General features: G+C 45.6%; 1 protein-coding gene across 2 annotated transcripts in view; it reads left to right on the top strand.

Annotated features, from left to right (window-relative positions):
* Positions 1-9,294: 9,294 nt before the first annotated feature.
* Positions 9,295-17,319, top strand: part of TMC7 (transmembrane channel like 7) — a 58,202-nt gene continuing 50,177 nt past the window's right edge. For both annotated transcript variants that reach the window (XM_060405887.1, XM_004020800.6), the window contains exon 1: positions 9,295-9,451. In XM_060405887.1, coding sequence (XP_060261870.1) covers positions 9,385-9,451 — 67 coding nt within the window. In that variant the 5' untranslated portion in view covers positions 9,295-9,384. The remainder of the gene's footprint in view (positions 9,452-17,319) is intronic.

Genomic DNA, 17,319 nt, shown 5'->3' with positions numbered 1-17,319 from the left:
TAAGTGAACTCTGGGTTCGGACTTCCTGGGATCCAAGCTCAATTTTATCACTTCCTTACAGAAATTTGGAAAGGATACTTAACTTCGGGGAGCTCCTTTTTCTCATCTGTAAATAGGATTGTGGAAGTCCCTACCTCACTGGACTATTATAAGGATTAAATGGAGTAGTCACACAAAGTACATACAATGATGTCTAGCCTTCAGAACGGAGTCACTCAATGTGGCTTCATTGCCATCATTGCCACCATCCTCCTCCTCCTCCTAACTCTTTGTGATCATGCATTATGTTTTCCTAAGGCAAATTTCTAAAAATAAAGTGAACAGGCTAACAGGACTTTTAATATTCTCTGGTAATATGTTCAGCAATTGAGATTTATTGTACTTATTACAAGCTGGAGAGTTGATTTTTCCTGCCAGGACCCCTGTGAATGATCTGTGTGTTCTGGAAATGTATTTTTGAGCTCATGTTCTTCCACCTTAGCCTGGCTTCTGTTCTACTAGACATGGATGTTCATGAATGGTACCAAGGTGGTTTCACCCTGGAAACAACATTCACCACCCTAGAACGTCTTCAAGATCCCACAGGAAGGAAAAGAAGGAGCAATACAAGAGGCAGTGGGATTGTGGAAGCGCTGTTCCTAGCACATCCCAGAAAGAGTGACCTCAGAGAAAGCACAGTCAGTGTGAGAGGGCCTGCCACCCAGGAAACCTTTTAAACTGCTTCATGCCAAGATTTCCCATCTCCTCTAGGAGCAGGAAGTGAGGGATCGAAAAGAGGAGTCAGGCCAGAGCTGGTTTAATGCAATCACCCCCTCTTATGAACATTTGTAGTACTTTTTATTGAAGAAGAGCTAGAGAAGACAATGTTGGCTGGACCACCCAATAGTCATTCCTAACCCCATTCTAGAAGCTAAGAAACCAGAGCCTCACTTCCCCAACCCTCCTAGCAACTAAGGGTGGTCATAATGCCAAACGATGCTGGCTTTATCTTTTATCCCTCTTTACCACCCTCAACATTGACGTGATGTTTGGAGTTGTGGCAGCCATCTTGCAACCATGAAGACAAAAAGCAAAAATGCTATGGATAGCAAAGCAGAAAAATAGAATCTAAGTTCTTGAGATATCTTATTAAATAAGTAAAAATGCCCTTAAAGGTTAAGATGGGCATTCTGTTACTTGCAAATGAACGCAGTCTTAATACAGTTTCCTTAGAATAATTTATACCTACTTTTGTTATTTTTATTTTTACATGTTTTCCAATTACTGAACACTCTTCTTACAAAGAAGAAAAAACAAATCCTGGACACAAATCTATGCCACAACACTTCAACACTTACTGCTCTGTTCCAGCCTCTCTCAGAGGAAGATCCATGGCAGGACCAAGGCTTAGCGACAACAACAAGCTTGTAGGCTTAGCAAGCTCTACAAGCTTACAACAAACGCTTCCCTCTTCTGTCCATGCTAATGGACACCTGCACCCAAGCTGTCTTCTCCTCATGAGGTGATACACATGGGAAAATTCTACAGTCCTCCATGGAAATATCTCCCAAGCTTGATTTAAAATGAGGCTGGTATCACATTTAATTCCTGATTTGGAAATTAATCAGAAAAGTACAGAGATAGAGCAACAGTGAAGATCTGTTGGCTCCAACAGCTCCTGCTAGTCATCTTCTGCCACCTCTGCTGGTGGAAAGCTGGGACATAGTGTGAGAAGGAACAAGCAGCCTCGGAGAGGAGCTGAAATGAGAAAAGAGGAGAGAGAATGGTCTTTCTGGGTTCCCTCCAGCCCTTGGTTCCTATCCTCTTCTGAGGGTCAATCACATCCTTCTCAGTATTCTTCTAATAAATCCTTATTATCCCTTGACAGAACAGACTGGGTTATTATCACTGGCAAATACAGGAGCTGTGATCCTTACAATAACCTTTCGTTAGCAGGTGCCAGAACTTTGGTGCAAGACAGAGAATACATTAGAAGATTAGGAAAATGTTTTGTTAAAGGCTTTGTTTAGACAAATCATCCAAATGAGTTTTTTTTTTTTTAAAAAAAGGCAAACAAACCAACAGCAAACTCAAATTCTCCACGAAAATTCAGAGTAGCAAAGGTATTGGCTGATTCTTTTGCTATAAATGAACTGAAAAGCTTTATTTGCATGCATCTATGATATACAAAATGCCCTCCTTTTGGTCCCATTTTGCAACGCCACAGTTAGGTCTTATACAGCCACAGTTACCATATTAACATTTATTTAGAGATTTGCAGTTTACAAAGCATTTCTGTTGTATTAATAGATCATTTGTGGAATGACAGTCATTAGGGATGGAAAGAAGGGGAAAGGCAATAGGATGCACCAAGACAACCTAGAATAAGAACATGGTCAACGAGGCCAGGAATTTACTCTTTATTCAAGTCAAATACATCAGGCTGTCCTTGCTAGAATTTGGGGACTCAGAGATTTCTAACCAAACTTTTCAGCCTTTATATCGACCTGGGGCTGCCGTGTGGCCATCCTTTGCCATGTGAAGGCAGAAGCAGACAAAATCAGGGGCACATGTGAGGTGCAGGCTCCTGGAAGAGGGAAACTTGTAGGCAGGGACAGACAGGAGTAGAGCAGAAATCAGCCACCGTAGCGATGGTAGGAGGTGGGGCTGGACAGGTCCTGCAAAGCCTGCTCCACACATGGTAAGGAGAGTGCAGGTTCTAACAAGCAAGAGGAAACCAGAGAAGAGGGGGATGTAAAAGCAGGAAAATCACAAGATCAAGTTCCTTTCTGAGAAGTTGGCTCTGGCTGCTGGGTGGCCAAGGCTCGGACAAGACAGGGAGACAGTTGGGAGGCAGTCCTTGACTTGGTAGAGGTGGTGGTGCTTCGGGTTAGGTGATCACTGGTGGGGAAGGAGGGCAGGGGGCCGATTCCACTCTGCCTCTCTACACCATGCTCTTTTTTCTAAAAAGGGAGACAGAAGGTTCCTCCTCTCTTCTTAGGGAAGATGAAAGTTATATGAGGTAATGCATGATAACAGTTTGATACAGTTAATCCCCGATAAGCAGCACTTATTACTATTATTCTAATAATAAGAGAGAGACCTCACCATAGTTTTCCTTTCATTGTATTCTAGCGTGAGAAACAAAACTAGTAAAAATAAAGTGCTAGGACTGATAAGGCCCATAGGGGGCGATGTGGAAAGATGTGTGCCTCCCCTCGAAATAAAGCAATAGGTAAGCTGACTGTGGCTCAGATCACGAACTCCTTATTGCCAAATTCAGACTTAAAGTGAAGAAAGTAGGGAAAACCACTAGACCATTCAGGTATGACCTAAATCAAATCCCTTACAATTATACAGTGGAAGTGAGAAACAGATTTAAGGGACTAGATCTGATAGAGAGAGTGCCTGATGAACTATGGACGGAGGTTTGTGACATTGCACAGGAGACAGGGATCAAGACCATCCCCATGGAAAAGAAATGCAAAAAAGCAAAATGGCTGTCTGGGGAGGTCTTACAAATAGCTGTGAAAAGAAGCGAAGCGAAAAGCAAAGGAGAAAAGGAAAAACATAAGCATCTGAATGCAGAGTTCCAAAGAATAGCAAGGGGAGATAAGAAAGTTTTCCTCAATGATCAATGCAAAGAAATAGAGGAAAACAATAGAATGGGAAAGACTAGAGATCTCTTCAAGAAAGTTAGAGATACCAAGGGAACATTTCAGGCAAAGATGGGCTCGATAAAGGACAGAAACGGTATGGACCTAACAGAAGCAGAAGATATTAAGAAGAGGTGGCAAGAATACACAGAAGAACTGTACAAAAAAGAGCTTCACGACCCAGATAATCACGATGGTGTGATCATTCACCTAGAGTCAGACATCCTGGAATGTGAAGTCAAGTGGGCCTTAGAAAGCATCACTAGGAACAAAGCTAGTGGAGGTGATAGAATTCCAGTTGAGCTATTTCAAATCCTGAAAGATGATGCTGTGAAAGTGCTGCACTCAATATGCCAGCAAATTTGGAAAACTCAGCAGTTGGCCACAGGACTGGAAAAGGTCCGTTTTCATTCCAATTCCAGAGAAAGGCAATGCCAAAGAATGTTCAAACTACTGCACAATTGTACTCATCTCACACACTAGTAAAGTAATGCTCAAAATTCGCCAAGCCAGGCTTCAGCAATACGTGATCCGTGAACTTCCAGATGTTCAAGCTGGTTTTAGAAAAGGCAAAGGAACCAGAGATCAAATTGCCAACATCCGCTGGATCACGGAAAAAGCAAGAGAGTTCCAGAAAAACATCTATTTATGCTTTATTGACTATGCCAAAGCCTTTGACTGTGTGGATCACAAGAAACTGTGGAAAATTCTGAAAGAGATGGGAATACCAGACCACCTGACCTACCTCTTGAGAAATCTGTATGCAGGCCAGGAAGCAATAGTTAGAACTGGACATGGAACAACAGACTGGTTCCAAATAGGAAAAGGAGGACGTCAAGGCTGTATATTGTCACCCTGCTTATTTAACTTCTATGCAGAAAACATCATGAGAAATGCTGGACTGGAAGAAGCACAAGCTGGAATCAAGATTGCTGGGAGAAATATCAATAACCTCAGATATGCAGATGACACCACCCTTATGGCAGAAAGTGAAGAGGAACTAAAAAGCCTCTTGATGAAAGTGAAAGAGGAGAGCGAAAAAGTTGGCTTAAAGCTCAACATTCAGAAAACGAAGATCATGGCATCTTGTCCCATCACTTCATGGGAAATAGATGGGGAAACAGTGTCAGACTTTATTTTCTTGGTCTCCAAAATCACTGCAGATGGTGACTGCAGCCATGAAATTAAAAGACGCCTACTCCTTGGAAGGAAAGTTATAACCAACCTAGATAACATATTCAAAAGCAGAGACATTACTTTGCCAACAAAGGTCCGTCTAGTCAAGGCTATGGTTTTTCCAGTGGTCATGTATGGATGAGAGAGTTGGACTGTGAAGAAGGCTGAGCACCGAAGAATTGATGCTTTTGAACTGTGGTATTGGAGAAGACTCTTGAGAGTCCCTTGGACTGCAAGGAGATCCAACCAGTCCATTCTGAAGGAGATCAGTCTTGGGATTTCTTTGGAAGGAATGATGCTAAAGCTGAAACTCCAGTACTTTGGCCACCTCATGCGAAGAGTTGACTCATTGGAAAAGACTCTGATGCTGGGAGGGATTGGGGGCAGGAGGAGAAGGGGACGACAGAGGATGAGATGGCTGGATGGCATCACTGACTCGATGCACATGAGTTTGAATAAACTCCGGGAATTGGTGATGGACAGGGAGGCCTAGTGTGCTGCGATTCATGGAGTCGCAAAGAGTCGGACACAACTGAGTGACTGAACTGAACTGAAAGGGGAATTAAAAGATGCTTGTTCCTTGGAAGAACATGTATGACCAACCTAGACAGGATATTAAAAAGCAGAGACATTACTTTGCTAACAAAGGTCCGTCCAAAGCTATGGTTTTTCCAGTAGTCATGTATGGATGTGAGATTGGACTTGATGAACATGAGTTTGAGCCACCGCCAGGAGTTGGTGATGGACAGGGAGGCCTGGTGTGCTGCAGTCCCTGGGGTCGCAAAGAGTTGGACACAACTGAGTGACTGCTCTGAACTGAAAGGGAATCAAGAATTCCATACTTGATTCTCCTTTCTGTCCTACTTGCCATCCTTCCATCTGAATTCCTATTTTTCTGGCTACCAACCTTTCTCCCCCTTCTACTTCCTTCCAACAGGAGAGTTCTGTGACCTTTTCCCAATGAACTACCCTATTTCTGTTCCTGTAAAATCAGTGATCACCTGAAAGGAATGAGACTCCTTCAGGATTGTTGTTGTTGTTCAGTTGCTCAGTCGTGTCCGACTCTTTTCGACCCCATGGACTGCAACACACCAGGCTTCTCTGTCCTTCACCATCTCCTCGAGCTTGCTCAAACTCATGTCCATTGAGTTGGTGATGTCATCCAACCATCTCATCCTCTGTGGTCCCCTTCTCCTCCTGCCCTCAATCTTTCCCAGCATCAGGGTCTTTCCTAATGAGTCAGACACTAATGAGTTGCACACTCCTTCAGGATACGGGGCTCACTGCCCTGCCCCAGAGAGAACCCAGGACCTCTCCTGGCTTAGGATGCAGACCAAGGCAGGGCCATGTGCCAGGTGAGACATAGGAGGAAGATAGTGCCTGGAGTTGGGAGCCTCCATCCATCTATTTCTAAATCTGTGGCTGGGATCAGGGGCTGAGAAGTGGACTCTGGGGAGGAAGGGAAGATGTCGACTGTTGATGTTGACCTTGATCATCTCTCTGAGGAAGTGTTTATCAGGTATTATGCCGGTAGTTAGCTGCCGTAACCCGCCCTCCCTTTCCATAATCCTCTTTGGAAGGGAGCCCCTGTGTGTAGCCCACACTTAAAGATTGGGTAGTCACACTCCACCTCCTTGACCTATCTGCATAACTTATTAAAATTCTTCTGCATAGGCAGTTTACCTACACTTTCCATTTAGGCTTCCCTCATAGCTCAGTTGATAAAGAATCAGCCTGCAATGCAGGAGACCTTGGTTTGATTCGGGGGTCGGGAAGATCCGCTGGAGAATGGATAGGCTACCCACCCCAGTATTCTGGGGCTTCCCTTGTAGCTCAGCTGGTAAATGCAGAAGACCTGGGTTCAGTCCCTTGGTTGGGAAGATTCCCCTGGAGAAGGGAAAGGTTACCCATTCCAGTATTCTGGCCTAGAGAATTCCATGGACTGTATAGTCCAGTGGTCACAAAGAGTTGGACACGACTGAGAGAACTTCACTTTCACTTTCCCATTTATTTAATTTGGCAGTTACCTGTATTATACACAAACGTATGTGTGCTATGTGCTGAGTGGCTCGAACTCGGGTCTCTTATGTCTCCTGCATTGGCAGGCGGGTTATCTACCACTAGTGCCACCTGGGAAGCCCCATACAAACGTACATATGATTCAATTCAGTTCAGTCACTCAGTCGTGTCCCACTCTGCTACCCCATGGACTGCTGCACACCAGGCTTCCCTGTTCATCACCAACTCCCAGAGCTTGCTCAAACTCGCGTCCTTCAAGTTGGTGATGCTATACAACCATCTCATCCTCTGTCATCCCGTTCTCCTCTTTTCCAGCATCAGGGTCTTTTCCAAGGAGTCACTTGTTCACATCAGGTGGCCAAAGTATTGGAGTTTCAGCTTCAGCATCAGTCTTTCCAAAGAATATTCACGACTGATTTCCTTTGGGATGGACTGGTTGGATCTCCTTGCAGTCCAAGAGACTCTCAAGAGTCTTTTCCAACACCACAGTTCAAAAGCATCAATTCTTTGGCGCTCAGCTTTCTTTATGGTCCAACTCTCACATCCATACATGACTACTGGAAAAACCATAGCTTTGACTAGACGGACCTTTGTTGGCAAGGTAATGTCTCTGCTTTTTAATATGCTGTCTAGGTTGGTCATAGCTTTTCTTTCAAGGAGCAAGTGTCTTTTACCACTTGCAGTGATTTCGGAGCCCAAGAAAATAAACTCTGTCACTGTTTCCATTGTTTCCCCATCTATTTGCCATGAAGTGATGGGACTAGATGCCATGATCTTAGTTTTCTGAATGTTGAGTTTTAAGTCAATTTTTTCACTCTCCTCTTTCATTTTCATCAAGAGGCTCTTTAGTTCTTCTTCACTTTCTACCATAAGGGTAGTGTCATCTGCATATCTGAGCTTATTGATATTTCTCCCAGCAATCTTGATCCCAGCTTGTGCTTCATCCATCCTGGCATTCTGCATGATATACTCTGCATATAAGTTAAAGAAGCAGGGTGACAATATACAGCCTTGATGTACTCCTTTCCCGATATGGAGCCAGTCTGTTGTTCCATGTCCAGTTCTAGTTGTTGCTACTTGACCTGCATACAGATTTCTCAGGACACAGGTCAGGTGGTCTGGTATTCCCATCTCTTTCAGAATTTTCCACAGTTTGTTGTGATCCACAGTCAAAGGCTTTGGAGTAGTCAATAAAGCAGTAGATGTTTCTCTGTAACTCTCTTCATCTACGATTCAACAGATGTTTGCAATTTGATCTCTGGTTCCTCTGCCTTTTCTAAATCCGGCTTGAACATCTGGAAGTTCTCAGTTTGCATGCTGTTGAAGCCTGGCTTGGAGAATTTTGAGCATTACTTCGCTAGCATGTGAGATGAGTGCAATTGCGCAGTAGTCTGAACAATCTTCGGCATTGCCTTTCTCTGGAATTGGAATGAAAACGGACTTTTTCCAGTGCTGTGGCCACTGCTGAGTGTTCCAAATTTGCTGGCATATTGAGTACAGCACTTTCACAGCATCATCTTTCAGGATTTGAAATAGCTCAACTGGAATTCCATCACCTCCACTAGCTTTGTTGGAAATGATGCTGCCTAAGGCCCCCTTGACTTCACTTTCCAGGATGTCTGGCTCTAGGTGAGTGATCACACCATGGTAGTCATCTGGATCATGAAGATCTTTTTTGTATATTTCTTCTGTGTATTCTTGCCACCTCTTCTTAATATCTTCTGCTTCTGTTAGGTCCATACCATTTCTGTCCTTTATTGAGCCCATCTTTGCATGAAATGTTCCCTTGGTATCTCTAATTTTCTTGAAGTGATCTTTAGTCTTTCCCATTCTATTGTTTTCCTCTATTTCTTTACATTGATTACTGAGGAAGGCTTTTTAAATCTCTCCTTGCTATTCTTTGGAACCCTGTATATACGATTACATTTCTTTATTCGGCCTTTATATTTGGTAATTCGTTCTCATTTTATCTTTTAAACTGTACACGGAGAGAGGCAGAGAGGAAACGTGGATAAGGTTCAAAGATAAACGAGATAAACTGAAAAATTCTTCCTTGAACCTTTCTCACCCAGCCTTCCAGCTCCCCACTCGAGAGTCATGTGTTTATAAATATGTACAAAGATATTCCTTCTTCTTCGTTTTTTTTTTTTTTTTTTTTTTTGGTACCCAAACAGTTACTTACTGGATACACTTGTTTTGAGTCCTGGTTATTTTTATTACACTTTTAAAAATCCGGGAGTTAGCCCTTTATCGCGGCCGCTGGATGGAGCCCGTTCCCGGTCCCTCTGGCTCTCCACCCGCGTCTCCCGTTCCAGGTCCCGGACGCCGTGGGGCTGCAGCCTCCGTCCGATCCTGGCCGGTGCCTCGCGTCGCGGCTCGGCGCGGCTGCGGGGGTCCCGCGCGGCGGGCGTGGGAAGGGCGCCGGCGCCCCGCCCCCGCCTCTGTGACGTCGGCGCCGGAACCTGGAATCCCGGCTGCGGCAGGGAAGGGCGGGAGGCGGCGGCGGCTGCAGGAGCCGGTCTCTGGCGGTCTCTCGCGGGCGCGGGGCGCAGTCATGAGCGAGTCCAGTATCAGTGCGCTCCCGCCCGGCAGGCCCAGCAGGCAGCCCTTCATCCACCAAGGTAGGGCGGCGGGGACTGGGCTCCAGGCGGCGGGCGGGCACGCGGGCACCCGGGCGCGCGGTGCTGGGAGCTCCGCGCGGGCCGAGCCCCCTTCCCACCTCCCGGCTTGGGGGAAAGCGGATCTTTCTTATTCCTGCTCTCGCTCCTCCAGCCCATCCCCACTCCATTTAGAGACCTCTCTACCAAAAGAAGCGCTGGAGTGGGAGTCCCGATCGCTGTGAGTTTGTCTTCCCAGAGCTGGTCGAGGAGTCCCCGGCTAGCCTCAAAATCATCCTATAAGTTAAATGAAAAGATTATGAGAGCCCAGCTAGTCCTCACATTGTAATACGAGGTGACTGCCTCCCAAACACATGAGGCTTTACCGTTAGATGGGCTTAGAACTGAATTCTGCCTGGGCTGTTGATCTCTGTGTGATCTTTGGTAAGTGACTTACCCTCTCTGAACCTAAGCTTCTTCAGTAAAATGGGAATAAACTGTTGGTAGGATTAGTTGAGAGAAAAATGTGCGAAGTGCCTAGCGCAGTGCCTGATACAAGAAAGATACAACCAGGCAAGTATTACATGCTTTCCCTTTTCCCTTGGGTGAAAGTTAAGAAAGTGTATCGCTCTGTGAATTTTTACATAAATGTGCAGAACTGGGTCGTGGCGTTTTCAGCACCCAGCAGGCTTCCTTCCAGCATTTGTATTTTATATTTGCCCTTAACAAAATGCAAGACCCCTCTGTGAAGTTTTATCCAGAGCGTTTTTTTCTCTTTTAATTTGAGAACACAGATTTTGTTACAAGGATTTACAGTAAAATATACGTGTAGATTTGGGCTTTGGACCTTTCTAATTGGATTGACCTCAACATTTAGAAGATAAAAAAGAGAAAAACACCTCGAGCAACGCAAACTCTGGGAACTTACACAGAGATCGGAATAAAGAAGTCAGCCTGGGATTGATGTTAATAATTCTCTAATGCATTATAACGACTTGCCTGTAGCTCAGATGGTTAAGAATCTACCTGAAATGGAGATCAGTGTTCGATCCCTGGGTTGGGAAGATCCTTTGGAGAAGGAAACAGCAATCCACTCCAGTATTCTTGCCTGAAGAATCCCTGGACAGAGAAGCCTGGCGGGCTACAGTCCATGGGGTTGCAAGGAGTCGGACACGACTAAGGCATATATTTATAACATAATACATTATTAATAGTGTTGTTAGCCATGAAATTAAAAGATGCTTACTCCTTGGAAGAAAAATTATGACCAACCTAGACAGCATATTGAAAAGCAGAGACATTACTTTGCCAACAAAGGTCCATCTAGTCAAGGCTATGATTTTTCCAGTGGTCATGTGAGAGTTGGACTGTGAAGAAAGCTGAGTGCCAAAGAATTGATGCTTTTGAACTGTGGTGTTGGAGAAGACTCTTGAGAGTCCCTTGGACTGCAAGGAGATCCAACCAGTCCATTCTGAACGAGATCAGTCCTGGGATTTCTTTGGAAGGAACGATGCTAAAGCTGAAACTCCAGTACTTTGGCCACCTCATGCGAAGAGTTGACTCATTAGAAAAGACCCTGATGCTGGGAGGGATTGGGGGCAGGAGGAGAAGGGGACGACAGAGGATGAGATGGCTGGATGGCATCACTGACTCAATGGACATGAATCTGAGTGAACTCTGGGAGTTAGTGATGGACAGGGATGCCTGGCGTGTTGTGATTCACGGGTTCGCAAGGAGTCGGACACGACTGAGCGACTGAACTGAATTGAACTGATCAGCTCAATTTCAGCCTTTCAGTAACAGCTATTTAAGTACTTTCCACTTGATTTTTTTATTGCTCTTATTTTGTCACAATTCATCACATTTAAGATGCCAACACTGGTTTCCCATACAGAAGGTGTGAGATTCATCTTTTTTAGATCTTTGCTGGGTGTTCACGGGGATCTTTAAGCATCTTTTCATGAGTATTATAACTAGCATCTCTAATTAAAAGGTTCCTCTCTCTGCCTGCAATGCAGGAGACTGTGGTTCGATTCCTGGGTTGGGAAGATCCCCTGGAGAAGGAACAGCTACCCACTCCAGTGTTCTGGCCTGGAGAATCCCATGGGCTGTGTAGTCCAAGATTCCCCTGGAGAAGGGAAAGGCTACACACTCCAGTATTCTGGCCTAGAGAATTCCATGGACTGTATAGTCCAAGGGGTCGCAAAGAGTCAAACAAGACTGAGCAACTTTCACTTTCGCTTCCCTTGGACAGCTGATATTTTATCACCTTGTACACGTAAGCATGAGTGGGGGACTCAGAAAGGACTGTGTTTATAACTTTGTTGCACTTTGTAAACCATGACGCACTGTATGAGCATCATGAGAGGACAGCTGGAGGGAGGCAGGAGACAAAGGGGCATCTGGTTTATAGAAATGGGAAATGTGTATCCTTCTTAATGATAAAACAGATCACAGTGCTTGCCTTATTTTTTTCTCATGGTTTATTACATTGAATATAGTTGCCTGCACTATACAGTAGGATCCTGTTGTTTTATCCATTCTGTATGTAATAGTTTGCATCTGCTAATCCCAAACTCCCAATCCATCCTTCCCCCAACCTCTTTCCCTTTGGCAGCCCCAAGCCTGTTCTCAGTGTCTGTGAATCTGTTTCTGTTTCGTAGGTAAGTTCATTTGTGTCGTATTTTAGATTCTACATATAAGTTATACCATATGGTATTTGTCTTTCTTTTTCTGACTTACCTCACTTAGTATGATAATCTCTAGGTCCATATGTGTTACACAAATGGCATTCTTTCTTTCTTATAGTTGGATAAACAATATACGTGCTTGGCTCAGTGGTAAAGAATTCTCCTGCCAGTGCACGAGACCAGGGTTTGATCCCTGGGTCTCGAAGATCCCCTGGAGAAGGGAATGGCAACTCACTCCAGTATTCCTGCCTGGGAAATCCCATGGACAGAGGAGCCTGTTGGGCTACCGTCCATGGGGTCGCAAAAGAGTTGGATGAGACTTGGTGGCTAAACAGGGCTTCCCTAGTGGCTCGGACAGTAAAGAATTTGCCTGCAATGCAGGAGACCCAGTTTTGATCCCTGGGTCTGGAAGATCCCCTGGAGAAGGGAATGGCTACCCACTCCAGTATTCTTGTCTGGAAAATTCCATGGGCAGAGGAGCTTGATGGACTACTGTCCATGGGGCTGCAGAATCAGACATGACTGAGCAACTAACACTTTCACTTAGTGACTAAACAACAATACTTCCTTTCTTAATTGAAACTTTTCAGTGGCTTCGCACTGCTCTGAGAACCAACTTATGGCCTCCAACAAGGACCCCAGCCCACCTCTGCAGGCTCTCATCACCTCCAGCCTTACCCTTAGCCCATCTTGCTCCAGTTACGCTGACTGCCTTGTCATTCCTCCAGCATATCAATGTCATTTCTGCCTCAGGATCTTTACTTCTGCTGCTCTTTGCCTGGAGTACATTTCTCTTTGATTTTCATATGGCGCCTCTTTCTGCTTCCTGTTAGGTCTTTGCTCACTTGTCACGTCAGACAGACCTCTGGAGTCTTGTTGTCTGCAGAAGTGGCCCCATCTTTCTTACCCTGACCAGTTACCTTGCTTATGCCTTCAAAAGCACTTAGTACCATCTGAAGTCATCTGGTTTGAACATTTCCTCATTTATTTAGCTCTTTTCCCTTCTAGACTGTGGGTGACATGAAAAGCAGAGGCTTTTTCTTGTTCCTCTGGGATGTAGAACAGCATCCGGCACATGGTACCTGCTAAACATTCATTGAATAAATGAATGATTGACTGTACCTGATTTCTCTGAGGCAGCAGTGAGTGGTAGCATGAAGCAAGATCTTAATTCTCTGCCCAGGAATTGAACCTGGGTAGCGGACGGAGGAGCCTGGAAGGCTGCAGTCCATGGGATCGCTGAGGGTCGGACACGACTGAGCGACTTTACCTTCACTTTTCACTTTCATGCATTGGAGAAGGAAATGGCAGCCCACTCCAGTGTTCTTGTCTGGAGAATCCCAGGGATGAGGGAGCCTGGTGGGCTGCCATCTATGGGGTCACACAGAGTCAGACACGACTGAAGTGACTTAGCAGCAGTAGCAGCAGCAGCCTGGATGAACACCAGGAATCCTAGCCACCACCAGACCTTCAAGGGCTAGAGGCTAAAAGCTGTTTTTCCCTGGATCTTTGCCCTCAAGGGAAATTCTTTTCTCACAGAGGCAAAAACTGTAAGTGCAGGTACAATGTTTAATATTAGAGATACAGCACAACTCCAAGAGGGAGAAAACGGAGAGAAATGGTTTAGTTAAGATGGGAGAAAAGCAGAGATGCACACCCATAGAGAAAGGGTTTGGACATCCCCCCAGTGAGGAGGAATGCAGAGAAGAGGTGGTTACGGCATCTATATAGACCTCCCCTACATAGGTGTGCAACTTTTTTGCAACATGGATTTCAGCCCAGAGGCCTATGGACACCCTTAGCATCACATATTATGGGGTGATGTCTCCTCCTTTTTGACTCCCAATGTCTTCCTTGCCTCAGGGATGGGAAATATATGACCCTTTAAAGGGTTTAATCTCACTCTGTCCCTGCCATAAAAATGACTAATGTCTGGTTATTAACCCTATTCCAGTTGCTGCTTTCCATATCAAGGTGTAGATCTCGAAATATGACAGGAGTCCGGTCATAAATAGGTAGTCCTGGAGCCTGATGTCTCTTGCTTCGGGAGATATAAACAGGGGGCTGGAGCCCGTCTTCTCATGCCAGGAGGCTGAACAGGAGGCCGAACAGGAAGCCAGTTGTAAATGCCTAGCCTAGGGGCCATCTCCTGCCTCATACCTGCAGCCGCAGTGGCAGCTGTAGTGTAGCTGGTTTCGAGTCTAGACTCTGGACTCCCAGATGCCCATCCTCTTTTTCCCATTTACTGGTTTTGTCCTTGAGAAAGGCACGTAAGTGCTTGGTGCCTCAGTTTCTTTATGGATTAAATAATGATAAAACCTACTTCAGGGGTCATTTCAAGGATTCAGATAATTTACATAAATAAGTGCTTATATCAGTTATCTACACTGTGTAACAAATTATCCCCACGTTTAGAAGCTTAGAACAATAATAATCACCTATCTCCCAGTTTCTGTGGGTCAGGAATTGGGAAATGACCTGTCTCAGCTTTCCTGGCCCAGAGTCTCTTATGAAGTTGCATTCGTGGGGTCGGCCAGCGTAGCCATGCAGTCATCCGAACGCTTGCCTGGGGCTGGCGGATCCCTTCCGAGGTGACTTGCTCACATGGACAGGCAGACCCTGGCTGTTGAGAGAAGGCCTCAGTTCCTCTCCATGTGGACCTCACAGAGGGCTGTCTAAGTGTCCTTGAGACACAGTGGCCGGCTTCTTCCAGAGCAGATGATCCAAGAGAGAGCAAGGCAGAAGCTGTGGTGTCTTATATGAGCTGGTCTTAGAAATCACTCTGTTACTTGTTTTGTTACCGTGGGTCAGCCCTGTTCAGTGTGAGTGGGGCCCGTTTAAAGGCATGAATATTGGGAGGAGAATATTGTACTCCTCCTGGGGGGAGGGAGTGCATCCTGGGGACTACTGCCGTGAACCATGTCAGCATTAACTGTTGCTATGATGTCTCTGTTCCCCTGTGTTCAGGCGCTCAGTTGTGTCTGACTCTTTGCAACCCCATGGACTGTAACCTGCCAGGCTCCTCTGTCCATGGCATTTCCCAGGCAAGAATACTGGTCTGGGTTGCCATTTCCTCCTCCAGAGGATCTTCCCGGCTCAGGGATCAAGCCCACATCTCCTGCATTGCAGGTAGATTCTTTACCACTAGGGTCACCTGGGAAGTCCCTTTGTGTTCCTACAAGATGACAAACATCCACAGAGTCTTCACATTTTGCATCCTTGCTGGTAGTCAGTTGTATGTATAGTGGTTTGTTTGGGCATCCCTTATTTTAGAGGACACTATGATTCTGGGATAATCGAAATGAAAAAGGATGGTTGGCCTGGAGAGTCTTAGGCAATGTTATGAAATTCCCCCTGTTCCATGAAGTTTAGACAGTGTCCCATAAAGTCTATCTCAAAAGCTTTTCCCAAATATTTTAGACCCTCTAAAATTACAATAACCCATAGAGGCTCCTTCCCCCTTCCTCTCTCATGACTCAGAATTACTCTGACTACTTGTGCCCAGAAACACTGTTCCAGCCCTTCAGGACTTAAATGAGGTGTGCAGTATGTCTAAGGTAACTACATGCTTGTTCCAGTCGGGAGTCCTTCAGCTAGCATGCACGCAGTGCCTTTCTTAGGGGAGGATCGAGGTATAATTCACGTAACAAAATCACCCGTTTTGAAGTGTGCGATTTAGCACCGTGTAGTGCATTCAAAGTATGAAACAAGCATCACCTCTAATTCCAAAATATCTTCATAGCCTGGTCTGCCAGTGTCACTGAAAGGATTTAATGCGATAAGCTTGTCAAAAGGGGTTGAATGGTAGCTCTTGGTTTGATTATTACATGTTATCATTATGCTTATTAGGGCCTGTTCTAGCCCAGTATTATAAGATTTGATGACTGCAGGTGTTCTAGCATTACCTGATAGACACTTATGTAGTTTAACAGCTATTTTGTGGGCCAATTTAGTCTGACGGATTGTATGAAATTTGAAGACAAGTAACCATTTGACCTGTAGTGGTTTTTCTGGTTTTATGTTTTTACTTTATCTGCTAGGTCCATTCATCCAGGTCACTCCTCAAAGGTGTCCTGGGTGGGAGGACTCTTGTTCAGGTCTGGACACAGACTGGAGTGGTTCTCCGGTGAGCCAGCCGTCTGACCTGAGTGATTTTTTTCCCTCTCTGTCTAAAAGAGGCCGAGAGCTCCGTCTGCCCAGCAGCTCAGGCCCAGATTAGGCCCAAAGGCCCTCAGTGGCTTTTTTTTGTTTGTTTTTTTCAGGAAGTAAAGAATTTAAGATATAAAAGGGGGAAAATGACTTTTCAGTGCTGTAAACTTTGTTGTAGTCTGGCTGCTTTTAAAAGAAGCATTGTTTGGCTGTAGGACCACCCAGTCCTTCTGTGGGCCTGCCCCCACCCTCCTCCCAGGAGGAGGCCAGAAACTGACTCTGAGCCAAAAGCATGTACCAGGCGTGAGCCCAGTGATGAAAGAAGCGGGCGAGGGACGTGCTTTCATGAAGCTTCTAATATAACAGGGGAGACAGAGGGAAATAGGGTCAGGGACAGCTAAGCATAGCTGCTGAGAAGGAGATAAACAGATGATGGTATAGAGAGGAGAGCGGCTGCCTGCTGGCTCTCCAGGAGGGACCAGTGAGCTGAGGCCTAGGGATGCGGAGGAGCCAGTGCAGGTGAGAGGGAAGATCAGGTGGGAAGAGCATTCAAGAGGGGCGGTGAGGGGAGCAGAGGGCAGAGGTGGGGAGGACCTGTGTGCATCTGAGGAGGCCTCAGGCTGGAGCTTGGAGAGGAGACGGGATGAGTGCAGCAAGCTGGAGCTGGTTCCTGAAGATCTGACAGACTCCCTTAGCAGGTGAATTTGGGACTCGCATGTGTAACTTTCTGGAATTCCTTTGAACCACTCAGTGTAGGTGGTGTTCAGTTTCAGTAGAGTCGCTCAGTCGTGTCCAACTCTTTGCAACCCCATGGACTTCAGCACGCCAGGCCTCTCTGTCCATCACCAACTCCCGGAGCTTGCTCAAACTCATGTGCATCGAGCTGGTCATGCCATTGAGTCAGTGATGCCATCAAGTAGGTGGTATTACTTGCCCATTTTACTTCCCTGGAAACTGAGGCCCTGAGAAGTTACTTGGCAAGCTACTGAAGCAGAAGGAAGTTAATGTTGCAAATCTAGAGCAACTGTATCTGTGTATCTGTGACATGTTTTT

This window comes from Ovis aries, chromosome 24 (genome assembly GCF_016772045.2).
Source record: "Ovis aries strain OAR_USU_Benz2616 breed Rambouillet chromosome 24, ARS-UI_Ramb_v3.0, whole genome shotgun sequence".
NCBI classification, from domain to species: Eukaryota; Metazoa; Chordata; class Mammalia; order Artiodactyla; family Bovidae; genus Ovis; species Ovis aries.
The sequence above is the reverse complement of the archived record's forward strand: the minus strand, read 5'-3'. Positions and strand labels throughout refer to the sequence as shown.